This window comes from Phocoena phocoena, chromosome 16 (assembly GCF_963924675.1).
Source record: "Phocoena phocoena chromosome 16, mPhoPho1.1, whole genome shotgun sequence".
Lineage (NCBI taxonomy): Eukaryota > Metazoa > Chordata > Mammalia > Artiodactyla > Phocoenidae > Phocoena > Phocoena phocoena.
In genome coordinates this window covers 25221682-25247532 of record NC_089234.1, presented here as the reverse complement: position 1 = coordinate 25247532, position 25851 = coordinate 25221682, and the positions used below count along the sequence as shown (strand labels likewise).

General features: G+C 53.0%; 1 protein-coding gene across 1 annotated transcript in view; it reads left to right on the top strand.

The window, feature by feature from the left end:
• Window positions 1-25851, top strand: part of NEURL1 (neuralized E3 ubiquitin protein ligase 1) — a 77208-nt gene that overhangs the window by 48003 nt on the left and 3354 nt on the right. Inside the window, exons 2-4 of the mRNA XM_065894689.1 lie at window positions 11114-11355; window positions 11797-12118; window positions 24160-24849. Coding sequence (XP_065750761.1) covers window positions 11114-11355; window positions 11797-12118; window positions 24160-24849 — 1254 coding nt within the window. The remainder of the gene's footprint in view (window positions 1-11113; window positions 11356-11796; window positions 12119-24159; window positions 24850-25851) is intronic.

Genomic DNA, 25851 nt, shown 5'->3' with positions numbered 1-25851 from the left:
ACTATCTGTGCCATATTTAAGAGACTGAATATTTTGTGTCTGCGTTTCCATGTGTGAGCAGCCACAGTGTTTCACATTAGTGAAACTCTGTTATTCTGTAGAGGTCAGTGTTTCTGCACGAGTCGTGTGTGTGTGTGTGTGTGTGTGTGTGTGTGTGTGTGTGTGTGTGCGCGCACGCTGGTGGTGAGGAGTCCGGCTCCTCTGGGACCAGCCTGGCAGGGGACCCTTAGGAGAGATGAATTCTCATTTGGAAAATGGTTTCAGCAGTTACATGCTTGATCTTTTTCATCAGGCAGATTTCCAGAGCTGCTCCCCGTCTTTAGGGCAGGATGGGGGTGGGGAGAGCACAGAGCGAGGCAGCCCCGATCCTGGGAAGCCCCCCTCCCCTCTCCTTCCCAACCCTCCCCTCCTCTTCCCTGCCCTCCTCCTTTACTTTCTTTAAGGCTCCTCCCCCCGCCTCAGGGCAAGGGATGGGCCATTGCTGAGGGGCTGATATGCGGATGACACACACACGCGCCCAGACATACATGTCACCCCCAGGTCTCTGGACCCACAAATCCCAGTTGCTGGGGTGTAGGGACCTGAGAGATTGGTTCCCACTGTCCTTTTACAGAAGGGGATGCTGTGGCTCGGAAGGGGAAATGGCTGACTGAGGTTGCATAGTTAGCGGCTCAGAGGGAATCCAGACCTCATCCCTTCGGCAGCTAACTCCCTGCTTCCCCTCCTTGGGTTCCTAATTCTCACTCAGGCAGCAGGGGACAGGCCAGCACATGGACTTGGGAGATCTGGGATTAGCACAGAAGGAGCCTCCTCTCTCCCGGCAGCAGCTCTGGAGTTTTAGGCCAAGGTGAGCTCCCCAGAGCCTGGCAGGTGTGTCTTGAACATATGTGACACACACACACATACACACACACCCTACTTGTGCCTGTAGGCTCCAGAGGCAGTGGGGAGGGAGGAATCAGGTTGATCCATCTGTGTTCTCTTCATCCAGCCCAGTATCTGGCACCCGGTGGCACCCAGCAGATGCTTGGTCAGTGAGTAAGAGGGAAGAGTGTGGGGCACGGGCCCCGGGCTGCTGGACCACATCGCAGTTGGAGCTGCAGGTGGCCTGGGGGGGTGCCGATGGGGCGGAAGATGTGAGCCCTGAGCTGGGTGACAGGCCAGGTAGGGCTGGAGAGGGAGTGGGACGCGTGTTCTTGGTGAGAGTTTGAATCCTGTTCTGCTCTTACTGGCTGTGTGACTTGGGGTCAGTGCCTTTATTTGTCTGGGTCTCAGTGTCCACTTTCATAAATTGGGGGTGGGAGGGTTTACCTGGAAGGGCTGTAGAGAGAGTAAGTGAGCTAACTGGCATAAAGGGCAGCCCGCCTGGTACACAGCAAGCACTCTGTAAACGGATGTGAAGCTTTCCCCGAAGGGCCCTCCAGGCCCGTGTGTGCTCGTAAGTGTGTACACACAAGTGCCTGTCTGCCTTTAAGGGCCAAGACTGCATCTTCTGTCTCCTCCAGCCCTGGCAGGCCCCCGGGACAGAGCGTCCCCTGGGTGCTGTGTCCACATTAGGTGCACACCCACTTGTGTATATGCACACGTGTGCACGTGAGTGAGTGTGGATTTGTGTCAGGGGAACTGAGGGTGATGGTCTGCGTGGTGTGTGGATTTATGTGACTGAGCCATGCTCCCCCTCATTCTCTCAGGCCTGGCTTGGGGACTTGGGGGGGTGGGGGGCGCTGGGAAGACAGGGACCAGGAGGCGAACTCAGAATGGTTATCATCTGGAATCCCCTTCTGGAACCTTGGGGTGGGATAGGGGAGTAGTAGGAGGAGGGCTGGTCCCCTCCCTGAAGTGAAGATATTGGGAGACGCACCTCTATGTACATCTGGTTGCTGGAAACGTCAGAGCCTGGGATGCCGTGGAGTGAATGAGAGCAGGAGGCTCCATGTGGAGATTAACTTGGCCGTGAGGGTGCCCCTCCTGCCCACTCCTTTGCCCACCTCGTCACTGTGGATTCATTCGGTCTTCCAGGGACCAGCAGGACCTGCTGTACGCGTAGCCGAGCTCTCTGGGGCAGATGACTGGGTGCTAACGTGGCCCCTAACCCTTAATGACAAAGGCATGTTCATGGGGGCTGCAGAGGTCATGGAGAAACTGACCAGGATGGAGTGGAGCGTTCATGTAGGGCAGAGGGGACCGAGCATGCTGGCCAGCTAGCTGTGGCCCAGTGAGGATGGCTGCACAGCCAGACAGATCTGAGTTCAGAGCCCAGCTCCACCACTTACTAACTGTGTGACCCTGGGCAAGTTATTACCTCTCAGAGCCTCTGTGTCCTTATCTATAAGACGGAACTAAGTGATCTGTACTGCTGCATAACAAAATACCCCAAAAGTTAGTGGCTTAAAACAGCAAGCAAACAAACATTTAATTATCTCACATTTTCTGTGGGTCAGGAATCTTGACACGGTTTAGTTAGGTGCCTCCAGCTTAATGTCCCTTGTGAAGTTACGGTCAAGCTGTTGGCTGGGGCTGCAGGCTCATCTGAAGGCTTGCCTGGAGGCGGAGCCACATCCAGGCTCACTCACACGGTGACTGGTGGTCCCCGGTCCCTCCCACGTGGGCCTCTCCACAGGGCTACCTTACATGGCTGGCTTCCCCAGAGGGAGCGACCTGAGAGAGGTAAGAGAAAGTAACCAAGAGAGAGGCCAAAGGGTTTTTTTTTTAAATTAATTAACTACTTTTATTTATTTTTGTCTGTGTTGGGTCTTCATTGCCGCGCACGGGCTTTCTCTAGTTGCGGCGAGCTGGGGCTACTCTTTGTCACGGTGTGTGGGCTTCTCATTGTCGTGGCTTCTCTTGTTGTGAAGCACGGGCTTTAGGCGCGTGGGCTTCAGTAGTTGTGGCACGTGGGCTCACTAGTTGTGGTTCGCGGGCTCTAGAGCTCAGGCTCAGTAGTTGTGGCACACGGGCTTAGTTGCTCCGCGGCATGTGGGATCTTCCTGGACCAGGGATCGAACCCATGTCCCCTGCATTGGCAGGAGGATTCTTAACCATTGTACCACCAGGGAAGCTCAGGCCAAAGGTTTTTTATAACCCAGTCTTGGGAGTCCCGTCCCATTACTTCAGCTGTTAGAAGCTAGTTTCTAGGTCCACTCCACACCCAAGGGGAGAAGATTACAAATGGGCTTACAGGATTACAGGGGACTGCTAGGAGGTGGAGGTGGGGATCACTGGGGCATCTTCGAGGCTGCTTCCTACAGATCCCTAACTTTCAGGGCTTGGGAGAATGAGACAAGGTTGTACAAGAAAGGAATCAGGTGCCTGATATAGGAAAAAAAACCCTCGCGATTTTTCTCCTTCTTCCTGCAGGCAAGTGGGGAGTGCTGGAAGGTTCTGGAGCAGGCAGGGCTGTAGTCAGACATGGAGTGTGGAATCTTGGTGCTGGGCAGTGAAGGAAGCTGTCCCTTTGGTCCCCTCTTTCTCTAATTTCTCCACAGGACACCAGAAAGGGCAAGGTACCAAGTAGGTGCTCCTTGGACACTTGCCAGTTATCAGTGGATTGAAGAACTGAACAGTAGCAGTTCAGTCAATGACTTTTATTGAGCACCTACTGTGTGCTCTGAGCTAGGCCCTGGGGAAACAGCAGTAAAAAAAAAAAAGACAATGGTCTCTGCCCTCGGGAGGCTCACAGCCCATCAGGGAGACAAGCAAATAACCCTGAAGCCTTTCCTAGCCGGAGAGCTGCACCACAGAGCACAGAAAATGGTCTGAGTGACTCGACCTCTACCAAGGATGGCACATGCCCAGAACCATTCTGGGTGTGAAGAAGACAAGTCAGTGCATTACATATAGTGGGTGCTTCAAGGCATTTGGGCTTAATTCTGTGGAGGATCCGGAGTTGAGAAAGGCTGCTTGGGTGATGGATGCTCTCTTAGGGGCATATGGGATCCTTGGACTTGGTCTGGGGATCAGAGAGACTTCTGGGAGAAAGGGGGCTTTAAAATCAAGGTCTGAAGGAAGAGTGAGAGAAAGGCAGGTTTATAGGTGGGAAGGAGGAAGGAATGGTTCCCAGCAGAGAAAGGGGCTTGGGCCAGCCCTTGAGGCTAGAGGCAGGTGAGGGAGGTGGGTCCCTTGAGGGGGAACCCAGAGAAATTCACATCTGTGTAGTTTTACTTTCATCTCACTCAGGGCCCTCCCCCACCTGCTCTCCCGCATCTCCCAAGCTTTTCCCCCAGAGGGAGCCCTGTTCAGTGACTGTGTGTAAACTAGCCCCAAGTCAGGACCACCCTGGCAATCTGGGATTAGGGCGTTTGGGATAAATTAAAATAGAAGTGTCTGGCCTCCCACTGGGCGTAAATGAACAGATCATTTCCTGTGGTGGTGGTTGTTGCTTTTATAAGAAATAATAAGACCTTATGTTGGAATCAGGTGTTAAAGTCTGAAACATTCTTTCACACCTGTGAACTCACTGGGTTCTCACAATGGCCTGGAGAGGTGGGCAGGGCAGCTATGATGACCCTGTTTTACAAAGAAAAAAATTAAGGTCCAGAGAGGTGAAGCACCTTGCCCAGAGTCACACAGCAAGTCTGTGGCATGGCCGGGTTTTGAAACCACGGTCTCCTGCCTCCAGGGCTCGTGCTCTTTGCCCTATCTGGTACTGTCCAGAAAGTGAGGTAAGCCTCCCTCATTGGAGATGCAAATGATCGTGTCAGCACTGGTATTCAGGTCCACAGGCTCAGAACATAGTGGGCTCCTGAACATAGTGGGATCCAGCTGGGCCTTGAAAGATGGGTGGGATTTGGAGAGGTGTGGGTGGGGCAGGGAGAGAAGATATGCAGGGCAGGGGAAATAGCTTGAGCAAAGGTGTAGGAGAGTACAGATTGATGTCAATTGCAACAACAATAATTATTAGCAACTATTATTAATAATAGAATTATTAATAACTATGATTATAGCAGCTACTTACTAGATTCGTTTTAAATACAGCATCTCTTTAATTCTTGCAAGAATACCAGGAAGGTCTGCCATGGTCCCTATTTTACAGATGAGAAAAATGGGGTCTCAGAGTTGGGTTTGGAGGCAGCAGGCCTGGGTTCACATCTGGACTCTTTACTCTGGCTGGGTGACCTTGGTGAGTAACTTCACTTCTGAGGACCTGTGTCATTGGGGGTGTAATGAAGACACTGCCTGTCCAGCCACACAGAGGTTGGTTATTGTCATCTCAACAGAGCCTGGGCACCCGGGGCTCTGCCAGGCTGGTTCTGGGGCAGGGTGTGGACGGGGGCATTAGGAAGGTCACTCCGGAGGCTACATTGTATCTTGGCATCTCTGCCTGGGACCCCACCGAGAGGCAGGAATGTGGTCCGGAGCTGGCTGAGGGTCACCCGGAGGGCTGGCCAGGCTTGTGTCTGGCAGCTCATAAATGCTCAGGAGGAATGGGCTGCCGGGGTGGGGGGGGGGAGCTTCCAGTGTGTCAGCAGCAGCCTCGCCTGACGGGGTGCTGCCGCGGTGGCTCCCGAAACGCCTGTGAACCTGCCACTAAGGGGAGCCTCCCTGGGAGCTCTGCTGGGAGCAGACGGCGCGAGTGGGGCTCCACCCAGGACCGCTGGCCACTGGGAGGGCAGTTGTGCGGCTCACAGGCCCTTTGCTGTGGCTGCGCCCCTGGCTGGGACGGGCCAGCACCTCCTCCACACAGCCTTTCCCCACTATGCCCGCCATCTTGGGCTCCTGGGGAAAATGAGCTCTAGTGTTAGCTTCTGAGTAGGGCAAAGGACCCTGGATGTGGCTTTGGAAGATCAGGGTTCAGGTCCCAGCTCTGCCACTTAACTGCTGTGTGACCTCAGGCAAGTCGGTTAACCAGTCTGAATTGCAGCTCATTCATCCATAGAATGGGGCTTTTAAGGGGTCACAGTGTATGTTAAAGTATAGGGAGGGAGCCCTGCCCCCAGCTGTCCCTCTGGCCCTTGGCATCAGAGCTGTGCTCAGGATTAATTCTCATTTTGCTTTCTCTCCTTCCTCACCCAGGATCATAATACCAGCTGAGATGGAGGAGGGAGGTAGCAGAAGCAGGGACAGCAGGGGTTCGGGAGGGGGTGATCACCCTGGTCAGGGCTGCCACGCTGGATACCTGTGAAGGTTGTATTTCTTATTGTAGCCCAAGAGAATGGCGCCCCCTGGAGGCATGTAGGGCAGAGCCTACGTGGCTGTACGTGGCGGCCCTGGCCCTTGTTCAAAGAGGAGTGATGAAGACTGGGCTAGGGCCACGGCGGTGGGGAGGACAGGAGGGTGCGGGGCCCAGGGATGTTTATTTCAGAGGTGGAATTGGCAGGTTGGATGCGGGGCGCTCGGACTCCACTGGGGCCTGGGAACGTGGTGGGGCTGGCGGGTTACGGTCAGGAATTCAACGGGGGTCTGGTGAGCAGCAAGTGACCGTGGTCCGTGGGCAGGAGATGCCCAGCAAGTCACGTCGCTCCCGCAGAGGCGTGGTTCAGTGGGTAGAGACCACACTGGTCTCTGTGGGCAGGAAGAGGCCGGCACAGGACTTAACAGGCCCAGGAATCAGTGAAGCTGCTTTGCAGCTGCCAGAGTGCTCTCTTCAGACCCACAGGGGACAGGGAACAGCACAGCCACTTCACTGAAGTGGAGGGAACTTAAGGCTGAGAGTGGCAGCCCCGACCAGGCTTTGGGGTCTCCCGTCAGATGGGCCAATCCTAGGATCTGCCTGTGGTGGGATGCTGGGGGCTGTGGGTCAGAGATTCCAGCCCCGCTTTCCTCCCATCTTCGTAAAGACCTGGTTTGTTAGTCATTGTTCCTGCTAACATTCACCCTTTTCAAGTCCTGGTTTGTTAGTCATTGTTGCTGCTAACATTCACCCTTTTCAAGTGTATATTTTGGTGAGTTTTGATAAATGTATAATTTGTATAACCACTACCACAATTACGGTATAGAACATTTCTGTCGCCATAAAAACATCTTTGTGTTGCTTTCCTCTTCCCCAAACTCCGATACCCACTGGTCTTTCTGTGTCTGCACTTCTGCCTTTTCCAGACTGTCACACAAATGCAGTCAGACTGTATGTAGCCTTTTGCGTCTGGCTTCCTTCACTTAACATGCTTTTGAGGTTCCTTCTTGTTGTGTCGTAGTTCTGTTCATTTGTTGCAGAGTAGTAGTGATCGTGTGGATGTGCCGTGTTTTATTTATCCATTCGTCAGTTGGAGGGCATTTGAGTTGTTTCCAGTTTGGGTTATTTTGAATAAAGTTGCTGTCCATTTGCGTACAGGTCATCGTACAGATGTCTTCATTTCTCTTGGGTAAGTGCCCACGAGCGTGATTGCTAGGTCATACGGTAGGTGTTTAACTTATAAGGAGCTGCCAAGTCCTTTTCCACGTTGGCTGCACCATTCTGCATCCTATCAGTGATGGATGAGGGCTGCGTATGAAAACACGGTTTGCAGTTCCTTGTCTGGCGGCATACACACCTGTAGTGTGGAGGCAACATAATAGAATGCCAGGTATCCCCCTGTGTGGGACACGGATGAACATGTTTTTCATGTTTTATCAGTTATGACCATATTTAAAAAGTGTATCCAAACCCATGCTTTCTTGGCTGTTAATGCTGAATAGCTAAGACCCTGGCCCTGCAGTCAGATTGCCTGGGTTTGGCTCCGAAAGCCCCATCCTGCTGGCTGTGTGACCTTGGGCAAGCCGCTCAATCTCTCTGAGGCTGATTCATCATCAGGTAAATGGGCTTATACTGTCCCTCCTACCTCATCAGTTTGCTGTGAGGGTGAAACCAGTAAGTATATGTAAAACTCTCAGTTCAAAGCCTGGCACGTGTTAGCCCTTGATGAATGGCTGCATTATTATTAGATGTAGGGCCCATATGTAGTAGATGTGTGTTCTGTGTGTGCCTTGTGCATCCATGTGTATATGAGTACATGTGTGCACGCACTACATGTGTAAATGTGCGATTCCTGGTCTAATGGGTAAAGGCAGGAATAAGTCTCTTTCCCTCCTCTGTCTCCTAGGTTCTGGGTTACCCTCACGTGCTCACAGGTGTATGTGGGTACCTGTGAGCATGCCTTTTTCTGAGGTCACTTGTCTGGGTACACACTGTACCCCCAGGGACCAAGGTTCCCCCATTCCCATTCTCTGTCTGTTCGGCTGTCAGCCAGGGAGGCTGGGCCTGTGCTGCCCTCGCCCACGCAGTACCCTCCCTGTGGGTGGGAGGCCCCGGGGAATGGTCCTTCCAGGGCCTGGGTCTCTGGTCCCTGGGTGTCTTCACCATATTTGTCCTGAACCAGTGTTTCCTGGATCTCTATCCAGGGCTCCGGGATCCCAACTGGGATAGGCAGGAAGGAGAGGAAGTGTTTTGAAGGAAGCTGAGGCCCTGCAGTTCGTCCATGGATTCTGAGCGGAGGCTGCAGCGGGGGCCCCATAGGAGAGGCTCTCATCAGCTGCCGGGCTCAGCAAGTTTAAAAACTGCTTTATTGAAATATAATTGACACACACTAAACCACAGGTGTTTAAGGTGTATGACTGGATAGGTTTTGACATATGCACATAACAATGAAGCCATCACCACAATCAAGATGGTGAACACATCTGTCACCTCTCACCCCAAGTATTCCCTCCTGCCCCTACCATCCCCAGGTCCACCAGTCTGCTTATTATCACTCTAGCTTAGTTTCTGTTTTATAGAATCGGTACCAGTGGGACAGAGTGGAAGGAGAGGAAGGGTTTTAAAGGGGTGGGAGCCCTGCAGTTGCTCTGTGGGCTGTGTCTGCATTTTTTTTAAAAAACTGGCTTCTCTCGGCGTGATGATTTTGTAATTCATCCGTGTTGCTGCTACTGTCAGTAGTTCTTTCCTTTTTCACTGCTGAGTAGTATTCTGTTGTATACGTACCACATTTGTTATCCATTCACCCAGCAGGTATTTCTTCTTTTATGCTTTCATTTCTGCGTATGTACACAGCCCTAAACAGTGTGTGATGTTACCTTTCACCAATGGTATTTTTTGAAAGCAAGAGGCAAGCTCTTTCTGAGACTGGCCTGAGCCCAGTGGGTACCTCTTCTAGATGGGGCACCTATATCCAGTGCCACACGTTGCTCTCACCTCAACTGTCCTCTTCCATGGAATGACCTCCCCTGCTCTGTGCTATTCAGGGGTCATTCAGCTTCTTCGGGTGGCCTTCCCAGACTGTCTGGGTCTCCTCTGAGCAATTCCAGCCTTCACTGCTGGGTGGCTTTCAAAGCCCTTGAGCACCATTCTTGGTTCCTTAGTGAGAGCAAGGTGAGCCCCGCCTTGTGCCACCCTCAACTCGTGGGCCTGGCATGCAGGAAGCAACTCCAGAGAGGCCAGGAGGCTGATGCTCAGGGTATCTGGCTGGCTCTGGACTGTGGATGCTGGTGTCTGGGGCCCTTTGGGAAGGAGGAAGCAAAGATGCAAACCAGTGCAAATACTGGACCAAAGTCTGGCCTTCCCACCTCCTGGGATTCTCCCCTCCTTCTCTCCTCCCTGCCTGTCTTTCATCCCCTTCCTGGAAACCCCTCCCCTCTCTTTAGGGTGGGGAAGGCCTCTGGGCTAACCAGGCTTTCTGTATTATTAAATTCTTGCCTTGGAGGGACCAAAATTTGAAACATCCCAGATGGCCTCAGTCACATTCTGCGGTTTTCTACGTCCCCACCCCATCTTCCCCATCCTCTGTGTCTCTTCTCAAGATGACCGGATGGGCAGGAGCTGCCCTTCCTGATGGATGAGACACAGATCTTGGGGAAGGAATGAACCCCCCCACCCCGAGCCCCCAGCTGCCAAGGCTGTGCATTAATGCTACCAATGCTGCTGATACATGGCTTAGAGTCACGGAGTGGAGGCCACTTATTGTGCCAGAGAGGGGAAGTGACTTCCCCAAGGTCACATGGCCAGTTAGTGACAGACACAAGCCACCTGGCACCACATCCCATGTTCTTTCCTCTCTCTGCCCTGTCTCCTGGATGCCAACCTCACATGTTTGTAAAGTGCCTTATGAACTGAGCCCTGCTTATGGAAGAAAGCACAGTGCCTCCCTGGCTAGGGGTTCTTGAAGCAGATCCGAGTTCCTAGGAAGCCTGGGCGAAAAGGCCTGCCTGTGTTCAAGATGTTGTGGGCATGGGCAGTGTAAAGCAGGAAGGCAGCCTGGGGGGGAGGGGGGAGGGAGGAGGGAGGAGGGAGGAGATGGGCATGCTCCTGGGGCTGACGCTGCAGAGGCTGCCTCACCCACCTTTCTGGTCTCCAGTGCCAGCGCCATGGTCAAGTGTTCACTGCAGCCCAGCCTTGTCAGTCCAGCTCCAGAGCCTTCTCCTCCTCCCCTCCTCCAGGAGGCCTTCCTGGGAAGTGACCTACCTTTTGATGCATATTACTGTCTGCCATTTGTATTGCAGTTTCTGTCCCTATCTTATCTCCCTTCCTGGACTGTTGGCTGCTTGAGGACAGGATCCATGTATGTTTCATGCCTTATCTTCAGTGCCTAGGACAGGGCTTGGTATTCAGTAGATACATGATGAATATTTGTTGCGTAAAATACATGGTGGTGGTAGTGACGGTGAATGGTGTTGGATGTTGGTTGTAAATGGTGGCTTGTCACAATGCTAGAGGGTGGAAAGTGAATGGTGGTAAATACTGGTGAGCAGTCGGTGGTAGTTGGTGGTGGTCTGTGACGGATGGGGGTAGATGGTGGTGGTGGGAGGTGACAGGTGAAGGGTGGGGCGGATGGTGGTGGGAGGTGATGAGTGAAGGGTGGGAGTAGATGGTGGTGGTGGAAGGTGACAGGTGAAGGGTGGGGCGGATGGTGGTGGGAGGTGATGAGTGAAGGGTGGGGGCAGATGGTGGGGGGAGACGGGTGAAGGGTGGGAGTGGATGGTGGTGGGTAATAAATGGTGGTAGGTGGTGAAGTGGGAAATAGCAGTAGATGGTAGCAGGAGAAGGAAGGTGGCAAAAAGTGGCAGTGGTGCTAAGGGGCCAAGATGGTGGAAATCCTGGGCAGTGGTGACTTCTGCTTATGCCCCAGCCCTCTGCCCTTCCCTAGGGGACCCTGGTCCAGCTCTTGGACTGTCAAATTCTCTGACGCTGTGACTCGTTCCTTTGCAGACTCCATCGGGGGCCCCTTCCCTGTCACCTCTCACCGATGCCACCACAAGCAGAAGTACTGCCCACCGGTGCTGCCCGGTGGGGGGCTCCCGGCCACGCCACTGCTCTTCCACCCACATACCAAGGGCTCCCAGATCCTCATGGACCTCAGCCACAAGGCCGTCAAGAGGCAGGCCAGCTTCTGCAATGCCATCACCTTCAGTAACCGCCCGGTCCTCATCTATGAGCAAGTCAGGCTGAAGGTGGGGCCTCCCTCCCTGTTCCCGTCACTGCGTCCCCCTGGGGCCTCTGGACGTTCCTGCCAGACACTGCCTTCTGCTCACAGCTATCACTACCCCCTGCCCCTTCTCTTTCCTCCCTACCGCACTTCTACCCTTCTTCATCCCTCCTCTTTCTCTCTCCTCCTCCTTACTCCTTTCTCAACCTTCCCTGCATGACAGAGAAGGAACAGGAGAGGGGAGTGGTCATGGGGAGGTGATGGGAGATGATGGTGGGAGGTGAGAACTAGCTCTCACTCAACTGGTGGGGGCTCCTGGGGGAGGGAGAGGGGCCCAAATAGCGGGTGAGCTGGGCGGTGTGACTCCCCATAGGAGTCTGTCTGGGGGTGGACTGCAGAGAAGGGCACAGCCCCTTCCCCTTGGGCTCACTGATGGTGTGTCTGAGGCCAACCCCCTGCCGCCCAGATCACCAAGAAGCAGTGCTGCTGGAGCGGGGCGCTGCGGCTAGGCTTCACGAGCAAGGACCCGTCCCGTATCCATCCTGACTCACTGCCCAAGTACGCCTGCCCCGACCTGGTGTCCCAGAGCGGCTTCTGGGCCAAGGCGCTGCCCGAGGAGTTTGCCAACGAGGGCAACATCATCGCCTTCTGGGTGGACAAGAAGGGCCGTGTTTTCTACCGCATCAACGACTCGGCCGCCATGCTCTTCTTCAATGGGGTCCGCACAGCCGACCCGCTCTGGGCCCTGGTGGACGTCTATGGCCTCACGCGGGGCGTCCAGCTACTTGGTGAGTGCCCTCTCCCTCTGGCCCCTTAGGTGCAGGGCACACTTCTGGTGCCGTGGCTGACTTGACTTGGTTCTATCAGGCACGGGGCTCCCTCCCCCACTGGTAGCAGCCCTGGGGCTGACTGGGCACTGGGACAGCTCTGGGAGCCTTGATGTGAACTGCAGAGCATCCCTTCTTCCAGGCCCACAGCTGTGGCAAGTGGAGCCTGGCGAGATTTCTGCCCTCCGTGGTCCCTCAGGTTGTGCCTTTGAGCCGTGTGCGACCTTCATGATCATGTATGGCAGCCTCAAAGACCCCCTCACCCCCAGGAAGTAATTAATATTAATCATCATAACGATAGTTTACAGAGCACTTACTGTGTGCCAGGCACTTTGTTATTGCCGTTCTCGTAGCAACCCTGGGAGGCAGACTCCCTCACTGGGCCCGTGGAGGTGAGCCTCAAGCTCAGGGAAGTTGTCGTTGGCCCTAGGAGGCACTGCAGGCTCAGCCCCAGGTGAGGCCCGGCCCCTGGGCTCTGCAGCCTTCCAGGAGGTCCAACCCCACCTTAGTCCTTTTTGCAGGGATATGGGTGAAAGGGGCAGGAGGGGACAGCAGAAGGCACGAGGGGGGCTAAGACTCTTCTGGCTGCTTCTGGGCCCCCAGTGTGAGTAAGGCTACTACAGGGGAGTGAGAGGGCAGACATCCTGTGGGAGGTGAGGAGGAGGGACATTAGAAAGTATTCTAGGGCTGCTAAAGTACCAGGCTTCCTGGCAGGGGCACACACAGACCCTAAAATGCCAGGGCTGGAAGGGGCCTCAGAGTCTCCGACTTCCTTGGGTCTCACAGCGAGTTGGTGGCTGAGGTGGGGCTGGAACCCAGCTCACCTGACTCCCAGTCCAGGAATCCCACCTTGCTGCACTTGAGCACGTGTAGGCAAGTGTGTGTGCATGTGCGTGAGCACACGTAGACTGGGTACAGGTCAACCCATGGGCAGATTGGCTGTGTCTCCAGGAGGATCCTGGATGAACCTCAGATTTTCCATCTGTAAAATGGGTTGGTAGGAAAATTCAATCCAACTAAAGAGGCTATGAGTAAAGTGCCCAGCATAGTCCTGGGTACCAAGTCGATGCTCAAGCCAATGTTTGCTCTCCCCATCTCCCATCCCTGCCCCACATCCCTGCAGAGAAAACTGCCATGGAGGTGGTGGAAAAACGTTTTTTCTTTTTGTCCTTTCTGACTTCAGAGCCTAGAAACAGTGAAGCTCTTTTTTTTCAGAACACTTTTATTTGAGTAAAAAGATAGTTAAAAAGAAAAAAGACTGTGAAAGTAAAAACAAAGAAATGAGTAATCGTTAGAAGTCTTTCTGTGTGAAGGAGGGATCTGTGTCTTACCCAGCTAGTTTCCTCTCCAGGGTGGAATCTTGTGCCTGGTGTGTACAGGACCCTGAGGAATATTTGCAGTGTGGGTAGGGGAGAGTGGTGGGATGGATGTTAGATGAAGGAAAGGGTTGGGGGCGTGGCCGAGGTAGACCCAGCCCCACTCACAGACAGCCTCAGGCTCACTGGGAGACAAAGCAAACACTCCAGAACAATCAGGGCATAACCCAAGAGACAACAGTTAATCGCTGAACACTGTGGTCGTAGGATCTGATCCATTTGCCAAGATGGTTTCCATCCAGTTATCTCATTTCACCTCTCAGCAGCTGGCCCTGGAGGGAGTGATTATTATCCCCATTTGTCAGGGAGAAAATTGAGGCCCATGGAAGGTCTGTCCTGTCCGTGTATGGGTGTGGCAGAGCTGGGACTTGAACTGGGTGTTCTGATGCCAAAAGTAGTACCTTTTGCATTACCTGCCCCCTCCCCATCCGGCCCCCCCCACCACCAGCAGCCGCGGTGGGTTTAAGCAGGAAGTCAGAGGAGGCTGAAGTCAGTGTGGGAGGATGGAGTCTAGGAAGGCTTCTTGGTGGAGGAGGCTTAGGCTGGGCCTATAAGTTCCAGGAGGGTTGGGATGGGGGTGAGGATGAAGGGGACATACTGGGTGAGATGGGGCTTCCAAATCTCAGGGGCTGAGGGAGGGGCTTGGAGAGTAATCTTGAAGGGCCCCACCCTGGGGCAGAGCCCAGGCATTGACCTGGCCCAGCCTCTTTGACTATAAATGGGTTTTCACGCAGTATTTTCAGTTGCATTTGGATTTCCTGTCAGCCTCCTCTCTGTATACCCAATAAGGCCAAGGCCCCAGCTGATTCCCGTCACAGCTGTAAATCACCATAATCCCTGGGCATTTTAAAACACTGATTATGGCCCCTAAAATGAATTAGCAGATTAAAATAGCTACTCGATTTGCTCTTCCTAAATTGACTTTTTTTGTGAAGAAAGGAGAGACGCACCCAAGTTATCTTCGGAGGTGGGCCTGCTGCTCTATGCTCTCATTCCGTGCCCCTGCCCCCGGGACACACCTGCTGCCCTGTATAGTCTCAGGGTCCATTTCCCTCCCTCTCCTCCCCACTTCTCATCTCCCCCTCTCTCCTTACCTGCCACGTCACTGCACCTGTGTCTTTCTGGGCCTCTCTCTCCCTCCACCCAGATCCCGCCGGCTCCTCTGCTTTCCCTCATCTTCCTCCTCAGCTGAGTTTCTCCTCTGAAGAAGTCACTCTCTGTCTTGGGGGCTCTGAGGATGGGCCTGTCTTTCCTGGGGTGATTGTCCCCCAAAACCGTGGCTCATCTTTAGAGATTACCTGCCAGAGGCCTGCCCCCTCCCCTCTTGCCTCCACCTGGAACCTGTGGCCAAAGCCCTCCAAGCTCCTCAGCCCAGAGACATCCTGGGCTCTCTGGCACATAGTAGGTCCACAAGTCAGGCCATGGACAGATTGGCTGTCTTCCCGCCACAGAGTGGAGGTAGGGGCTGATGTCTCTCCCTGATTGACACCTCCAGGTGGGGTCCCCATCCCCGCCCCCCACTGCCCTAACCATCACCTAGGCCCCCTGATGCCCGTGCCATGGCCCCAGCAGACCTGCTTCAGGCCTTCCAGGCTCCCTGTTATGTTGGAGTTCACAGCAGATCACCCTTTTCCCTCCGGGCACCCTGGCCCAAGCCCAGGCTGGTATCTCCAAGAATAACAGCTTCCTACCTCCAGGAAGAAGGACCTAAAAAAAAAAGAAGGACCTGCCAGCAACTAAATAAATACAAGTTTTATGGGGTGATTAGTACTTGGAGAGATAAGTTCCTATCCCAGTTTTCAAGGTCTCCCTCTTCCTCTCAGAAGTGTTGGTTCAGGAAGAGCAGCTGTGGATCCTGGCAGAAAGCTGGTGAGCCAGGAATCCATCTGTAGGGTGTTCCTGCGCACCCCACTGTGCCCACCACAGCCTAGGTGCTGTGCAGGGGTCGGAGGAGACACTAGAATTGGAAACCCAGCCCCTCTCCTTAAAGAGTGTTTATACTGGGGGACATGCCATATGACTGCTCTGAGGTGACCTAAATCCAATACTGCAAAAAAGTGTGGCTGAAGAATAAAACTGGGGGGGGGGGTGGGGGGGTGGTGCAGCTGGGGAGCAATCCAGAAGGACTTCCTGTAGGAGATGAGTTTCATGTCAGAAACCAGGGGAGGTGAAAAGAATGGACTGGTTGAGGAGGAACAGTTTAGGCCAGACAGGAGGGGTGTGCATTGGCACAGAGGTGGGGAATTGGCGGGCAGTCGGGGAGCAGATCCTTCAGGGGATGGGATGCAGTGGGAAGGTAGTGGATGACTAGCAGAGAGCAGGTGTGTGCCGGTGTGGGTATGCTCACGCATCACAGAGGAGAGAGCCAAGAGAGTAGAAAGTTTCCAGCAGCTTCTTGCTGTCAAGTTTTTCAGTAAGAGGAAATGTGGCCCAGAGATGGGGAGGGGCCTACCCGAGTTCTCCCAACTAGTCAAAAGCCAGGCTGGGCCTGGGATTCAGACCTCCCAGCTGACGTGGGCACAAGGTCAGTGTGAGAAGACTTACTGCCACATCAAGATGTCTGTGGCTGAGCCCAGGAGGGTGTTAGGAGGCCATTAGGGGGGCTCCCGAGGACTCATGGTGTCATCCTAGGTCTTGGTAAAAGAATCCACCTGCCTACTGAGGAGAAGGATGTACAGAGACCCTCAGGGTAGCTTTCTGGGGGCCAGGCTGCTGCTGCACCAGTCTCTGGGGTGGTGGGCCAGCCTGGCTGCTCAGCATTGAGAGGCCTGGGCCTCTCCGTAGATAAGGCCTGGGGTCAGGTCTCTGTCCCGGGCGTGCCTCAGCTTGTGGTACAGGGCGTGAGGCATCCCGGCCGGCTGAGGGCCACACTGCCATCTGGGGCTTCCGCTTCCCAGGCTAAACCAATATTTACCTTCAGCTGTGGCTGCCAGGGGCTGAGAGGCAAATATTGGCTTCAGGAGCCTGAGCCAAGCTCTTGGGATGGAGAACGAGCCGAGGATGCTGATAGCGATTTCTTCCTTTTTGATGGTTTCCATTTCTTTCTTTTTAAAATTTTATTTATTTATTTATTTTTGGCTGCGTTGGGTCTTCATTGCTGTGCGCAGGCTTTCTCTAGTTGCGGCGAGCGGGGGCTACTCTTTGTTGCGGTGCGTGGGCGTCTCACTGTGGTGGCTTCTCTTGTTGCGGAGCACGGGCTCTAGGCGCGCGGGCTTCAGTAGTTGTGGTTCGCGGGCTCTAGAGCGCAGGCTCAGTAGTTGTGGCATGTGGGCTCTAGAGCGCAGGCTCAGGAGTTGTGGCTCACAGGCTTAGTTGCTCTGCAGCATGTGGGATCTTCCCGGACCAGGGCTCGAACCCATGTCCCCTGCATGGGCAGGTGGATTCTTAACCACTGCGCCACCAGGGAAGCCCTTCATTTCTTCTTAGTTTAAAAAAAAAAAAACCTTGCTGTTCTTTCTGCTTCGGAGACTCTTCCAGGTGCTTCTTTTTTGCTCACCTCAAATTCTGCCAGTTATGTCAAGGCCCAGTACCAAACCCTCCCCTCTACTAGGGAGCCTTCCCTGACTTACTGTGTTCTTCGTGACCCTTCCTCTTCCTGAAGCAAGCGGGGGTCTAAGCAGTATCAGCAGTTCTGCATCATATATTGTCCTCTTTTAAGAATACAGTAGCAATCCTCTTTGTCTGTATTATAAAGAAAGTTATTACTGTACCTATTTTGCAGATAAGGAAACAGAGGCTCAGAGAGGTCTGATAACTTGTCCATGGTCACACAGCTTGGTGGAGCTGGGACTTGAGCCCAGAAGTGTGGGCTACATTAATTCCCAGCTTCTTTAAATATGAGTCTCTCTGGTCTCCCTATTATGTCTAGATACCCCCTCAGGGGTGGGGATTTTGGCCCCCTTATGTCTTCCAGAATAGAGCTTGTGAGAGCTCCAGGCATCAGGGATCAGCCATATGTGTTGGGCACAGATAGGCCACCAGGGCCCCGGCAGAGTCGAAGAGGGGCAGTGGGTGACCAGCGTCCTGTTTCAGTGGTGAGGGTAGGTCTGCCTGCCCTGTAGTTCCCTGAAGGCTCTTGAGGGCTTTGTTTGATTCTGTTGTTCACAGTGTGCTCTAGTTTTCTACCAGAATGAATATATATAAAGTGTAACCATATATAGTTGCCAATATTTGACTGTTTGTAATGTCCAGAAATGGCAATTTTATGTGTTTCCATCTAGTATCTCTTTGGCCCAAGATATAGTTCTGGGGACCTTGGAGAGAGCCGGTGGCCCATAGTGGGGTGTGTGTAGGGGAGGAGCTGGGGCCTTGTAGTATTAGGGACAAAGCTGTCATTTCAGAAGCAGGAGACCTGACTGAATCGACTCCACTTGGCCATTCACTAGCTTTGGGCAAGTCTCTCAGCATCTCTGTGCCTCAACCGCCTTGTCTGTTACTTGGACATAATTATACACACACCATGTACCTCACAGATATTCTGTGAGGCTCACATATGTAAAAGTGTTTATACAAATGGGAAGGGCTGTCTTTTTCGGTTAAAAAGGAATATCTAGAAACACCACCAAAATAGACAGTCCCCTGCCAGTCGTCTCATTGGAAGAGGGAGCCTTAAAACCAAGTCCCTGTGTCTGGATGAAAGCCAAACCACGCGATCTAAACTGTTTCTTGGAACAAGATCTGTGGTTCTCCATCTGGGTTCCTTGGAGCACTGGGATTCCACAGAGGCATCTCTGAGGCAGCTGAGTGGCAGGGCTCTGTGACCACCTCTTAGACTTTAAGCAGTTTTCCGTTCCATTGGATGAATGATTCCACTGCTTGAAAAAAAAAAGTTTGAGAACCACCAGACCAGATGATTCTGAGAATCTATACATCTAAGATCCTGTGGCTTGAAGATTCTATAAACCTAAGAGTCTATGACTCTGAGTGATTCTGGGACATTCTGCCCTTCCCTCCGCGAGCCTCAGAAAGTGTGTTTGTTTCTCCTAGCTTTCCCGTGGTTGGGTTTACATGGAGAGTGTGGAGGTGGTGTGGGCTCATGGCACTGCCCAGAAGGGTGGAGAAACCCCTCGCCCATCTAAGCCATGTACCCGTCCTCCTGGCTCCTCCTCCTGCTCCGTGCCAGCTGCGGGCCAGCAGGAGGATGTTTATGGACACAGTAACTGGGTTGGCGCACCTTCCAAACAGGGGCCGGCAGAGATCTGCCAGCCGGCTGGGCGGCTGCAGGCTGACCCGTGGTTAAAGATTATCCAGCGCTGCGGATGTGCGAATCTAAACAAACAAGACTTGGGCTGACGGCAGGCCCTGCTTCAAAGGAGCCTCTGCTCCAGTTCCCAGGCCCTGCCTTGGTTACCCCGCACTGGCCGGCAACGTGTGGGGGGCTGAGTGGGTCTCTGGGTGGGAGCTGGCCCTGGTGCCCTCCGCCTGGCGCGCCTTCCTCCACTCCTTTCCTTTCTCTTCACTGGTTTTGCTCAGACTGTTCTCCCCAGGCATTTGCTAATGCAGTTTTCCCACCCGAGTGGCTCTCACTTCTGTCATTCCAGACCCTCTTGTCCTTCAGGGCCTGGGTCAAATCTTGTTTTTCCTGAGATGCCGTCTCTGAACAACTGTGACTGTTAGAAAAACTTTCCTTGCATGGTTCCAAGTGTCCTGTACCCACTCCTTGGGGCCCCCTCTGAGCCTTCTCTTCTTCAGGATAAATCTCCCTTTTAGGATAATGCTGTCCAACTGAGGCTAAGAACTTCTGTTTCAGAGCGAGTCAAAGTAGAGGATAGATGGCCTTGAGAAGTGGTGAGCTTCTTGTCCCCAGGGGCATTCTAGCCAAGGCTGGGTGAGAACTTGGCAGAGATAAACAGATTTCCTCATTCTCCTCTGAGGTCCTGTCTTACCTGAGACACTAAGAATTTTGTAACAAAATTGTACTCAAATATTTTCATGCCTCCAAGCTTCAAGTCTCCCAAGGACTACTGGCTCCCCAGGGCCCAGGTCCTGGCTCTCCCTCTCCTTAACCCCTGCCCAGGGCTGGGCACATAGGGGGTCAATGCGTGGGTGCTCTGAGTGCCACCCTGAGGGGAGGAAACCCTGGCCCAGGCCTCCCTGCCCTTTGCAGGGCCTGGCTCTTTCTGCCTGGGCCCAGGGGACCTGCAGAGCCAGTGCCAGGCACCAGATTAGGCAGGAGCTGAAGACTGCCAAGTTCTCTCCTGAAAGACGGGACACGAGGGGAGCCAGCTTTGCAGCTTCTCCAGTGGCCCTGTGCCGCCCCTCCCCTGTCATAAACACCTCCAAGTGGGCAGCTGTGTGTCCCAGGCACAGATTAAATAACTTGTTGCTTCAAACGTGGGGCCGCCCCACTGCTTGGGGGTCACAGGCTAGCCCTCTGGGTTTTCCAAGCTGTACCCCAGGGCGCAGTCCTGGGCTGAGGTTCAGCCCATGGTTGTTCTCCCCTGGCTTCGGGGGCCCGGACCCTTCCCTGACCTCCAGCTTGATGTGAACTCACATCAAGGTGATGTGACCTTTGCCATCTCCTCTGCGGAGGGCGCTCTGACCAGTTCCTCCATCTCAGGTTTCATCTATTTCAGGGCCCTGCGCAGCTGGGCACACTGATGGGATGGTTATTTTGGAGCTTGCTGGTGGCCTGCAGCTGCTTCTGACCCCGAGGGGTGGAGGGGATGGGAGAGAAGACATACTTGGGCTGGGCACTGGCCCCAGAGATTCCATTTTTAGCTGTTTCCCAGCATCTCCTGTACCTCCTCTCCTAACTCCTGTTATATTTCAACGAAGGCCAAAAGGATCTCTTTCCTACCCCTTCCCCTCTCTCTCTCTTTGCCCACTGTTTCTCCTTCTTCCTCTTCTCTTGTCTCTGATCACCATTTGTAGCTTCTCCTTCCTGGTCTTTAGTCAGTAATGTCATTCAGTGATTTTGTCCTGGGTGCTTGTCACGACTGATGGAAAGTCCTAGGTTCAAAAAGTTAGTTGTCTGAGTGCAGGTGGACCTGACTTTGGTTGATAAACTCAACCTGAGCAAATGGTAGTAACTGAAGTTATCAAGTATCCAGGTGCCAGGGGCTTCTCAATCTACCTCTGATCCCTGCGACAACATCGCAAAGCAGGTATTAGTGTACCCCTGTTCTCGTGGTGAGTGATCGGGGGCTGGAGGACAGTTGCTTACCCACAGGCCACCAGCCAAGTGCTGGATCAGACATTTAAACCCAAAGCCCATGCATATTCTTCTGAACCATGTAGCATGAAAACAATAACAATGGCTCATATTAACCTCGCGATTATTATGTGCCACGTGCTCTACTAGGTGCCCTAGGTACCTCGTCTTCTCAGCATCCCTTCCAAGGGGAGTATTATGTCCATATTTTATACCAATAAGTAAATGCTGATTGCTGAAGAAGAGAGTCCCAGAGGGGTTAAGCTATTAGCCCAAGGTCATACGGCCAGGAAATGGCAGAGCTAGGATTTGAACCCAAGCTGATGACTTCAGAGTCCTTGCACTTAACTATGCTCCTGTCTTGCCTACCAGTATATGGATTTTGTTAACCAAAAAACCTAAAATACTTTTAGGTTGCATTATTAGAAGTATAGTGTACTTATCAGGGGAGGTGTGATGGCCACATTGTGCCTTGAGCTGGCCAGGGCACATCTGGAATACTGAGTCTGGTTGTGTTCATTGTCTGAGAGGTGGGAAGGTGTGTGGGGAGTCTGAGTATTCCCTGAGGAAAGCGGTCCTCAGTGTGGGGCTGAGAGGCAGCCCCAGGGGTAGGAGGTATAAATACAGGGGGGTTATGACTGAGTAAGCCCTAGAAAGTAAACTGTATAAAGAGCAACACACGATAGGTGTGTGTTTATACGTACAGATTTGTGTGATCATTTTATTTAGGTTGATACGCAGGCTACTTATTTTCATTATCTAGCAATTTTGTATAAAAATAGCAAGTCACTTGTAAACACTGCCAGAATATTTTCTAGCTGGTTTGTAATTTTCTAAGAGTGATTTTGTTTGTGTTTGTTGCCGTGGTGGCGGTTCTTGTGTTGATTTTTATAAGTGTAGATCTGTAAATTCAATTGCAGTATTTAAAGCTTCAGCATTGACACCTCGTGTGTATGAGAGGAGGGATTTGAAGGAAGATGCCTTGAAGAGTGAGTTGGGTGGCAGTTGGCAGTTGTGGGAATTTCTTTTCCTATCGGGTATGTGATTTTGTCAAAAGGAAGTATTTCTCCCAAAATTGGGAGTAGGCAAACTACCAATCGGTTAAGTTTTGTGTGTATGCTACTTTAAAAATGATAATATGTAATATAATGTAAAAAAAAAAACTTTTATGGTAGATTTTGTAAATTTGTTACAGGGTAACCTGTTTTCTAGCTGTGATCTTACTTCAAATGGGTGTAATTTGAATAAATTTTGTATGGTAAAGGATCAATAAAATGACTTTTTTAAGAGTTCAAAAAAAAAAATACAGGGAGGTAGATTTCAGTTTAACAGTAGGAAACATTTTCCTAAAGACAGAGTAGCTCAGCAGTGGCACTGCTGGGAGGTAGTGGGTATATCCAAGCAGAAGAGGACTCCTGAAGGGGCAGAGAACAGGAGAGAGCTCACATTCCAGCCCCATTCAGGAATCTGTTCTGAGCATCTGGAGAGAGGAGTGTGGGGTGTGTGTGTGTGGGGGGCCCCCCATGACGGCCTTGTTCTCATCGGCCCGGCTGGGCATTTCTGAGCCACTTGTTTCCTCCTCACCCTGTTTCCCCATCCCTTCTCCTCTGTCCCCAACCCTCTGGACTCCTCAAGGGCCGCTGACTGGAATCCCTAAGGGGTAGGGGAGCTGGGGCTGTTTCCTGGGGTCCAGGTCAGCCCACAGCCCTCCTCAGCCCCCCACTATTGTCTCCAATGTCTTGCCTTCCTCGCCTCTGCCTCTCCGCAGGCCCCCAGCTTCTCTGCACCATTACTGTCACAGAGTCAATTCCCTGGAATAATCACATTTTCCGGTCGGCTCCCTCCTCCTTGCCAAACACGATGCTGGGAATCCTGACCAGCCAGGCCCCAAGAGGCTTCTCCAGAGAAGCAGGAGCCTTGGGGGGAGGGCTGGCCCAGCACCCTCTCCTTGCTGGGGTCCAAACAACACTGTTCCTGGAAAGGGCAGGGGAGCTGGGGGAGAACAAAGAGAGAGAGGCTTTAGAGAACATCTCTAGATTCAGCTGGAGCTGAGTTCTGGCCTCTGAGGCCCCTACCAGTCCAGTCCCCCAAGCTTTACTCTCACACCAAGCACTCCAGCAGCCCTTACTCAGCTCCTGGAGAGAAAGCAGAGATTCTCCGTGGGGGAGGCTCAGAGAAAAGCCTCCTGAGATGGGATTGGCCCATGATGTGAGCTGTGGTGGTACTAGCCAAATTTAGGGACTCCCACAGAAAGGGTTCAGTAAACGAGGAGGGCCCGAAAGTGGAGAATGTAGCGTTGGGAGTTGGACAGATCTTGCTTTAATCCTGGATCTGCCACTTCGTGGCTGTCACATAACATCTCCGAGCTTTATCTGTACAATGGAAACAACTTCATGGGATGCTTTAAGGATGAAATGCAGGGGTAATTCATTGCAACTGATGACTTTTATTACAAATTATAGTACTCCGTGAAGCAGAGAAAACCAGCCATTTAAAAAGTATGGTATCAAAAACATGGTTATTAGTGTAGAAAGGTATTCAGGACACAGTAAATGGAAAAGCTAGTTTTGAAAAGAAAATTTGTATAGCAGAGTTCTTCGCCTGGAGTCGATGCCCTGAAATTATCCACGGAATTTAGGGAGAACGTGCATTTTTCTGAGAAGATAGATAAAAGTTGCCACATTTTCAAAGAGATTTAGAGTTAGTTTAAAACTACTGGCATTTATATAGCATGATTCAATTTTTGTTTTAAAAAAGAAGTAACTAAAATATATTGAAAAAAGGCTGGAAACTCATACATCCAAATATTAATAGTATTTTCCTATGGATGGTGGGCTGACAGATTACTTTTTCTTTTCGACGAACTGTCTTTTCTACAAAATACAGTCTGTATTACTTGTATGAGTAAAAAGAGAGAGGGTTTGATTTCCAGTTGTCAGTTTTGAAAGGATAGCTTGGATACATTCACTTAACTTCTCAGCCTCAATGTCCTTCCGTGCCAGTAACTTCACAAGGTAATTGCTGGGCTAAGAACGTCTCTCTGCCATTTGTGCAGAGAGGCGTTCTAGGGAGGGGGGGTTCTCTCTGGCCTCCCAGACGGGTAGGATGTCAACATGCATCCAACAAATATTATTTACTGCTGCCTCCTAAGTGCCGGGTGCTCTTCTGGCTGCTGGGATAAAAAGGGAGGGCCCCAGGAGTTAGGAAAAAAATCCAATTTTAATAAGCATACTGTTTAGAAGTAATCATGTTTTTAGTTTTGGTGTCCTTCCTGCCGGCCTTGATCCTTTGCTTAAACAAATACGTAGTTAGAAGTCCTGCACAACGTTATGTCCTAGCATTTTCTGTGCCATTAGAAACGCGGTGCGTCTTACTGCTGGGCGCTTTAAAGACCAGTGGGAGGAGGTGCGCAGGCGATGGGGACTGGGCGCTGTGGCCCGCGTGATGGTCACCCTGTCTACCTCTCGCCGCAGACAGCGAGCTGGTGCTACCAGACTGCGTGCGGCCGCGCTCTTTCACCGCCCTGCGGCGGCCGTCGCTGCGACGTGAGGCCGAGGAAGCGCGCCTCTCTGTGAGCCTGTGCGACCTCAACGTGCCGGGCGCCGACGGCGACGAGACCACGCCGGCCGCTGGCTGCCCCATCCCGCAGAACTCGCTCAACTCCCAGCACAGCCACGCTCTGCCGGCGCAGCTCGACGGCGACCTGCGCTTCCACGCGCTGCGCGCCGGCGCACACGTCCGCATCCTGGACGAGCAGACGGTGGCGCGCCTGGAGCATGGGCGCGATGAGCGCGCGCTCGTCTTCACCAGCCGGCCCGTGCGCGTGGCCGAGACCATCTTCGTCAAGGTCACGCGTTCGGGCGGCGCACGGCCTGGCGCGCTCTCCTTCGGCGTCACCACGTGCGACCCCGGCACGCTGCGGCCAGCCGACCTGCCTTTCAGCCCCGAGGCACTGGTGGACCGTAAGGAGTTCTGGGCCGTGTGCCGCGTGCCCGGGCCCCTGCACAGCGGCGACATCCTGGGCCTGGTGGTCAACCCCGACGGTGAGCTGCACCTCAGCCACAATGGCTCCGCGGCGGGCATGCAGCTGTGCGTGGACGCCTCGCAGCCGCTGTGGATGCTCTTCGGCCTGCACGGGGCCATCACACAGATCCGCATCCTCGGTGAGTGCCCCCGGCCACGTGCCCGCCTGCCCCCAGGTGCACCCGGAGGCTGGCGCCTCCAGACCCAGCCTTCCCTGGAGGAGGGGCGTGTCTGGGTAGGGGGAAAGAGCGCCCACACCGCCCTTCATGGGGTCTAGTCAGGGAGTCACAGACACCGAAGATGAGTTCTGGGTGGGACTCAATTATCTAGTCCATAGTTCTCAGATCTCACCAGATAAACCCTGGAGAGGGGGAGAAAAGCGGGGAACATTGAGTTTCACGCTCAGAATCTGATTCACCCACATTCCCACAGATACGTAAACAGTTCTCTTACACATTGCCCAGTGGCCATTTAAAAATGGGGAAAAAGCATATGGTTTCCACCAGCAGCGAACTTTTTGAGGTTCAGTTTCCATTTCTCCTAAAATGGTAATAAAGGTCTCTGCCTCTAAGGGTGGTTGTGTGTCTAAATAAGGAAAAGAGGTTGGTATGTCAGTAGCCAGGTATCTCTGCAGGGTGGTGTCTAGATTGGGGGTCTGTGGGGAATCCCCGAGCAGAGGGCCTTGGAGGAAAGGGGGTTGCAGATGCCTGGGCCTTCGTGGGTTTGAATGGACAGAGTTTGAATGGACTGGGTGTTGCGGACTTGTGTAAGCCATGTTTCCCAGAGTGTTCTGCAGGGTAGGTGTCCATTGAAAACTGGGTCCTTGGGTCCAAGATATTTGGGAAATACTGAGTTTTTAAAAAGAAGGCGATTCTTGGGCTTCCCTGGTGGCGCAGTGGTTGAGAGTCCGCCTGCCGATGCAGGGGACACGGCTTCGTGCCCCGGTCCGGGAAGATCCCACATGCCGCGGAGCGCCTGGGCCCGTGAGCCATGGCCACTGAGCCTGCGCGTCCGGAGCCTGTGCTCTGCAACGGGAGAGGCCACTCTAGTGAGAGGCCCATGTATGGCAAAAAAAAAAAAAAGCGATTCTTTACTGTAGAACTTCTCAGAGCCTTTAATATACAATGTGAACCTTTAGGAGA